The sequence below is a fragment of the Mustela nigripes genome, chromosome X (assembly GCF_022355385.1).
Source record: "Mustela nigripes isolate SB6536 chromosome X, MUSNIG.SB6536, whole genome shotgun sequence".
Taxonomy (NCBI): domain Eukaryota; kingdom Metazoa; phylum Chordata; class Mammalia; order Carnivora; family Mustelidae; genus Mustela; species Mustela nigripes.
The window spans coordinates 87878394-87886469 of record NC_081575.1 but is presented as its reverse complement, the minus strand read 5'-3'; the positions used below and the strand labels follow the sequence as shown (position 1 = coordinate 87886469).

Below are 8076 nucleotides of genomic sequence, written 5' to 3'. Positions count from 1 at the left end.
GTTAGGAAATCTTTCAAAGTCATTCACTATGTTAATAGATACAAGGAAAAAACCTCCAAATGATCATCTCAGCAGATGAAGAGCATCTGATAAGATTCACAACTCAATCATAATTAAAAGGCTCAGCAACTAAGGATAGAAGAGAACATTCTCAGCCCTAAGAGAAGGCATCTAACTAAAATTCTACAGTAAATGGTACTCTTCACGGGGAATCATGAGAAAGCTACTTTTCAAAAATAAGACTAGGAGGAGGATGTCCACGACACCACTTCAATCAGAGATGGCAGACCCTAGTCACATGGTAATATAAGAAAAAGAGACTATGGAAACAATGATGTTGTGGCTTTAATGAATTTTTAAAAAATATTTTTTTATTTATTTGACATACAGAGATCCCAAGTAGGCAGGGGGGTGGGGGGGGGGGGGGGGGGGGGGGCAGGGTGCAGGCTCCCTGCTGAGCAGAGAGCCTGATGTGGGGCTCGATCCCAGGGCCCTGGGATCATGACCTGAGCCAAAGGCAGAGGCTTTAACCCACTGAGCCACCCAGGTACCCCTGCTTTACTGAATTTATAGCAACTCATTAGAATTAAGAAAGAGAAAATTCATCCTGGAGTCTAAAACCAATTCTCCCACATGAGTGTAGTCTACTTCCTCAGCCTCTAAAGATTCCCCTGTAGGCAAAAAACAAAAAACACAACAATAAAAAACCCCTCATCTTAAAGAAAGGAAGCCTAATTTTTGGATCAGCCTGCTGATCAATGCTAGTACCTAAAACTCAGCCCTTCCAAGGGTGAGGCTACTCCTGCACGTGCAGATCTTGCCCACCTAAGAGTTAATGAAAGCTCCCTTTTCTCAAAAACTCATTCTTGCTTTACCTCAGGCCTTAGTGGGATGCTTTCTCAGAAGGGCTGCAATTACTGTGGCAGGTATTAAAAACTTAATCTAGATTTGCTATCTCTTATTTTATCATTTAATTTTTATATTATTTATCAAACTCTAATTTCCTAATTTAGAAAGAGTATATCTCATTCCTGCATGAACGAGAAATTCTTCAACTGTCATTACATATTTATATCCATAAATGAATGTACATATGTTTGTATGTATGTCCCAGAATAGATGCCTTCCAGATATCCAGGGGCCAGGTAGGATATTTACTTTATCCTCCATGGTCTTTTTAAAGTCAGGATCCAAACAGTAATTCAGAGATGTTCAGTAACAGAACTGTAATATACCCTTCCCCCCTTAATCACAGGCTGGAGCATGTACAGAAGAATATGAACAAATGAGACGAACAGTGATTAAAACCAAAGATAGATAACTTAAATAGATCATTAGGTGGACCACAGAGTAAACAGATTGTTTATATGGATCATAAAAAATACTTTCTCCACTAGGCTATAGGAAAAAAAGGTAAGGAGGGAAAGAATCACATATGAAACTTACCTTGCCTGTGAATCATGCCCCCGTGCATAATTCTTGCGACAATACAATGATTGAGCTCATTCATTTTTAAAGTGATTCCCTGTAAAAAGGTAAGTAAAATAGAATTACTATTCTTTTTTATGTTTGTGATAATTGTAGATAATTTTATTTACTAAAAGTAAGGAAAACATTCAAGAAAATACGGAAAATGAAGGAGGAAAACCGTCTGTTACTCCACCATGCCAGGACGAAAATGTTATTTTTGGTATTTTGATTGCTGTAATAATGATACATACATTCCATACTGTGCTTTTTTTTTTTTAAGATTTGTTTATTTATTTTGAGAGAGAGAGAGAGAGCAGGAGGGATAGAGGAGAGGGAGAGAGAATCCCAGGCAGACTCCACACTGAGCGCAGAGCCTGACGCAGGGCTTGATTGCACGAGATCATGACAGCTGAAATTAAGAGTCAAGCGTTCAACCTACTGAGACAACTTAGTGCCCCTTAAAGTGTACAATTTGGTAAATTTAACAGTACATATGTGAAACCATTACTATAATGAGGAGCCTGACTATATCCATCACCCTGAAAAATTTCCTTGTGCCCACTGATCTACTCCCATCCCTGTACTCCCCCTCGCCTACGTTATGACCCCTCACACAGTATGCATTCTTATTTTGTTGCTTTTTTTTTTTTTAACAATTCACAGTGTGAGATTTAATCACATTGTTGAATGTATCAACGGTTCACTCTTTGTCCTTGCTGAGTATTCCACTGTATGGATGTATCATTTTGTTTATCCATTCATGGACTGCATTTTCTCCCTAGCTTTGGATGATGAGAAGTGAGCCGTATTCTTGAGTTAGTCTCCAGCTGGTCACGATGTCTTCTTCTTTTGTTAAGATATGGATTTGTTTGAGTTTTTGCATCTATATTCAGGAGGGATACCAGTCTGTAGTTTTCTTTTCTTGTACTGTATTTTTTTTTTTTAAAGATTTTATTTATTTATTTTGACAGAGAGAGATCACAAGTAGTCGGAGAGGCAGGCAGAGAGAGAGAGAGAGGGAAGCAGGCTCCCTGCTGAGCAGAGAGCCCGATGTGGGACTCGATCCCAGGACCCTGAGATCATGACCTGAGCCGAAGGCAGCGGCTTAACCACTGAGCCACCCAGGCGCCCCTCTTGTACTGTATTTAACTGGTTTTGCTATCAGGGTAAAAAAGCTAGCCACCTAATAATAATGATAATAAATGCTAGCCACCTAACAACAACAACAACAACAACGTTGGGAAGAATTCCTTCCTTTTCAATGTTTTGGGGAAAGTTTGTGTAGAATTATATGTTTGGTAGATTTCGCCAGTAATGCCACCTTGGAGTTTTCTTTGAGGAATGGTTTTTAACTACAAATTCAATTTTTAAATAGTATAGGGCAATTCAGTGCATTTCTTAAGTGAGTTTTGGTGTGCTTCTGCCTTCCTGGGAATTTGTCCATTTCATCTAAGTCACTGAATTTCTTGGTGTAAGGTTGTTTATAAGATATTCCTTATACATTTTTATGTCTGCAGATTCTGTAGTAGTGTCACTATTTTATGCAGGATATTGGTAATTAATGTCTTCTTTTTTCTCTGATCAATCTGGTCTTCTCAAAGAAAAAGTTTGTTTTATTGATTTTTCCTCTATTCTGTTTTCTATTTCATTAATTTCCACTTTGATCTTTATTATTTCTTTTCTTTCACTCACCTTGTGTTTAATGTGCTCTTTTTTGTTCTAGTTTCCTAAGGTAGAAGCTGAGGTCATTTAAGATATTTCTTTTCTAATATAGGTGTCTAGTGTTACACATTACTCCCTAAGTACTGCTTTTGCAGCATCCCAGAAATTCTGGTATATTGTTGTTTCATTTTTATTCACTTCAAAATACTTTTTAATTTCCCTTTTGATTTCTTCTTTGATCCACAGGTTATTTAGAATTGTGTTATTTAGTTTTCAAATGCTTGGGGAGTTTTCCCAAGGTCTTCCTGTTATTCACTTCCAATTTAATCACAATGTGGTCTGAGAATTATACACTTTGATATTAATACAGCCACTTCAGCTTCCTTTTGTTTAATGCCATCATAATATATCTTCTTCCATTCTTTTACTTTGAAACTATCTGTCTTTTTGTATAAAGCAATTCTTGAAGGCAATATATAATTGGGTCTGTCCCCTTCCCCCACCTGACAACCTCTGCTTCTTAATTTGGGGAATTCAGACTACTTACATTTCATAAGATTACTGACACAGTCAGGTATAAATACATCTTCTTGCTATTTAATTTTCTTGTTCTATCTGTTCCATGTTTCCCTCTTCCTCTTTTTCTGCCTTCTTTTGGATTAGCTTATTTTTACTTTATTTTCTATTCTGTGTTGTCTGATTGGCTATAATTTGGTTTTGTTGTTTTGGTGGTTGCTTCAGGGTTTATGGTATCCATCTTTAACTTATTGCAATTCGAGTGATATTATACAGTGTCACATATAGTTTAAGAGACTTTTATGAGTATAGTTCCACTTCCTTTCTCCTGACCTTTGTGCTAGTTATACATTTTACTTTTACATGTAATAAGCCCCTAAACATATTGTTGTTATTTTTGCTTAAACTGCCAATTATCTTTTAAAGAGATTTAAATGATAAGGATATCCTTTAACATTTCTTTCACTGTAGGTCTACTGAATTCTTTCAGTTTTGGTATGTCTGAAAATGTTTTTGCCTTTAGTTTTTGAAACATACCTTTGCTGGGTTTTAAATTCTAAGACAAAACCTCTCAAGATTTTGTTTTTTCTTTCAGTACTTTAAAGACACTGTTCTTCTCAATTGTATTGTTTCTGATAAGAAGTCTGATGCCATTCTTATCTTTGTTCCTCTGTATGTAACCTTTCTTTTTTTTAATCTGTTTTTAAGATCTATTTATCATGGTTTTTAAACCATTTGATTAAGATGTACCCTGGTACTGTTTCTTGGGTTCGGGGTTCACGGTGGTATTGTACCTACAGATTTATAGTTTTCATCAGGTTTGGAATGTTTTCAAACATTATTTCTTCAAATATCCTTCTCTCTCTTCTTCACTCTCTTCTCCTTCATAGGATCCAATTAACTATATGTTATGCTGCCTGAGGTTGTCCCAGAGCTCAGTAATACTTTTCTTTCCTTTTTTTTTGAGAGAGAGAGAGAGCGAGCTCACACACAAGCAGCAGGGAGGGGCAAGGGGAGAGAGAGAAAATCTTAAGCAGGTTTCACAACCCATGACCAGCATGGTGCCTGACTTGGGGCTTGATCTCATGACCCCAAGATCATGACCTAAGCTGAAAACAAGAGTCAGATGCTTGACCAACAAAGCCACCAAGGCCCCTGCCTTTTTCATTTTAAAAAATTCTTTTTCTGTATTTCATTTTTCATAGTTTCTATTGCTGTATCTTTGAGTTTACTAATCTTCGCTTCTCAAATGTCTGATCTGCCATTAATCCCATAGTGTATTCTTCTGCTAAGTCTAATACCTTGGTCAGGTCTGTCAGTTTTGATTGATTATTCACTATGTTATAGGTCATATTGTCCCCCTTCTTTACATGCCTAGTAATCTTTGATTCAATGCTAGACATTGTGAATTTTATTTTGCTGCATGTTAGATGTTTTTTTATTCTTACAAATATTCTTAGACTTTGTTCTGGGATGTAGTTCACTAATTTGGGTCAATTAGTTTGATGCTTGGGTCTTGCTTTCATGATTTGTTAGGCAGGACTTGAGCAATTCTGAGCCTAGGGCTAATTATTCCTCATTACGGAGATAAGACTTTTCTGAGCACTCTATACACTGTGCCATGAATTCGTTTGCCAGGCCAGCTGGTGGGTAACAGGCAGTGAGTGCTGGGTACTGGATGGTCTTTTTGGACCTTTTGGATGGTCTTTTCTTGGCTCTGGGTAGTTTCCTCTCATAAATGCACTGGTCATAACTCAAACGAATACTTCAGGGGGACCCTCTACAGATTTCTGGGGGTTCTCTTCCTGTGCAGCTCTCTTTTATTTGGTCCTCTATCTTGTGCACTTTAGGTGCCTAGGTCACCTTGGATTCTCAGTTCTGTGTCCTCAATTCGGAACTGCCTGCTCTGCCTCAGTTCTCCCTTCCTATGTTGTGGCCTGGAAACTCTTTCAAGTCAATAAGGTCAGGCGATCATAGGGCTTACCCTGTTTGCTTCCTATCTCTCAGGGATCATTTTCCTTTGTTGTCTGATGTCCAAAGTCTTGAAAACTGTTCTTTTATGTAATTTCGTTTGTTTAAAAATGTTTTTTTGGTTATTTCGGGTGAGAGGGTAAATCTGGTCCTTGTTACTCCATCTTGGCCAGAAGTAGAAGCTCCACATATTTAAAGCCAGACTACTAGTCTACAGAGATTACTTTTTATTTTCCCATTATTCTCTATTATAAGATAAACTTTCATAAGCATATTTTTTGGACTAGACCTGGCTGATCCTAAAAATCACATGGGGACCTTTTAAATAATACTATCGCTTAAACTCACTCCTTGGATTTAGATTCAGGAAGTCTGGAATGGAGCCCAGAAACCTGTATTTTCAACAAGTTCCCTTGGTGAAAACTGGTCCTGAATTTGAGATGATTAAGGTAGGGGGACGATCTTATCTTCTTCTTTGGAGAACAACACTCTGTTGGAAAGGTTCATGGAAATATCTGAGCCTTTATAATTTAGACTTGGAATCTGTACAATTCCAGAGAATATAACTTTGCTTGGTTCCTATTTTTCAGTTCTTAGAAGTGGTGGGCAAGCAATGTGAAAAACTGGTATATCAAAATGTTTCTAGTCCCAACGTTCAACTGTAATGTTCAAGTTTCATTTCCAACTTGTGTATTCAATCAGCATGTATGGTTACCAAGAGAGGTGTTCCTGGAGAAATGCTATAGATTTATGTGTAACTCAAACCTAATTTCATAAAGGAAATGATAGTATGATGGGGGTTCAATCCTTGAAATTAATAAATTAATGTATCTGTTCAACCAACGTTATCATGATCCTGTTTTGTGGGCAGGCGCTCGGCTAGGCACATAATGAATGAAGACTATTCATTAGTGAACAGACAATAGTGATGAGACAGGCAGGGTCTCTCGTGACTAGGGGGATGTTCACCTCAAACCAGCTAGAGTTAACATTTATTATTTTGTCTGCCCCAAACATTTCTTTGCAGAGAGGAACTGACTCACATTCTCTCTGTTCCCAAGTTCCCAAACTGCAGGGAAGGGACTGGCCTAGGTTGGGCTGGGTGCAATGAACCTACCCCCAGCTTGGGATAGACTCTGGGCCTTTCCTTGTTTACATAAGCCTTTCCCCTACCGTCCAAGCTAGTTCAACTTTGGTCTTTATCACTTGCAACTGAGGGAGTCTCAATTGACGGAGAGTAATCTCCAGGTGAAGTTGCAAATGGGAAAACAAGGGTGTGATGGGAGTGTATCATCCTTACAGGGTGGATCTAACATAGCTGGACACATTAAAGAAGGTCCAAAAAGCAAAAGAGATCATATAGATATATCCCGAAGAGCAATATAATGCTTTTAATAAGACAACTAACCAAGAAAATGAAGCTGTATTAAATGTAACAGAGAACTGTATTCCATTATTGAAAATATCTGTTTTATATCAAATAATTTCCATTTTTTATGGCAACCAGTCAAAAGGAGAACACAAACTTTTGGTAGGATCAAAGACAGAACAGAGAAGGGCTTCTTTAAGGAAACTTCTAGGGGAGACTTGGTCATTTTATGCTTTCTGAAGTTAACTGAGGGAATACACTTTCACTCAGCCTGTGGGTTTAGGTAGTGAGCCTCCACTGGAAAGATCATACAAATGTCATTGGGCTACTTTAGAATACGATAATCACTGGACACTTCTGGGCCTCCTTCTAACACCTCCAGCTTTCCTGTCTGTTTTGCTTGGCTGAACGTCACCACTTCTTCCTGCCTCTCGGACACAGTCTTTTCTCCTCTATAGCTCTATCACTAACTCTTCCTGTTTAGCAAACTGTGCTAAACTGCGTATTTATTTATTTGATGTTGGCAGCCCTGGGGAAAGTGAGCTCTGGGAAGGGGCTCTGTCTTTCCTGCCACTACATTACTGGCATCCAACATAGTGATTTGCGCACAGTGGGCACTTAACAAACATTTGCTAAATGAGTGAATGAATACGTAATATGAATAAATGGGTATTAGACTTTCAGAGCAGGGTGGAATCTGGGGGGTCATTTAGTCAAGTATGCTTCTGGCAATAATTGTTAAGCAAAGTATGAGCAGACTTGAAGTGATCTGCCCAAGGCACCCAAAGGCTGCTACTGCCTGTGCGCTTAAGCCACACTGAAAAGGGGTGAAGTGATTTACATGCCCCCTGCCTACTTTAAGTGCTGTGCAGAGATCAGTTAATGAGAATTGCAGCCAGAAACATCTAGAGCTGAGGGCTCTCTGAAAATCACAGTCAGAGAATCATTGCTCTTTAGCTCTCCCTTTAATCTGGAAAGCAACTGGGCAGCTTTCTTAAGTAGGGAATTTGTTTTTCTATATTGCAATATCCCTTTTCTATGCTCTGAGGGAGAGATAGGAGTGCATAAGTCTGAAGGCTCCCCCCCCC

The 8076-nt window shown here is 38.5% G+C and overlaps 1 protein-coding gene across 1 annotated transcript in view; it reads right to left on the bottom strand.

The window, feature by feature from the left end:
• CASK (calcium/calmodulin dependent serine protein kinase) overlaps positions 1–8076 on the bottom strand; it is a 357555-nt gene that overhangs the window by 36119 nt on the left and 313360 nt on the right. The window contains exon 15 of the mRNA XM_059385265.1: positions 1447–1525. Coding sequence (XP_059241248.1) covers positions 1447–1525 — 79 coding nt within the window. The remainder of the gene's footprint in view (positions 1–1446; positions 1526–8076) is intronic.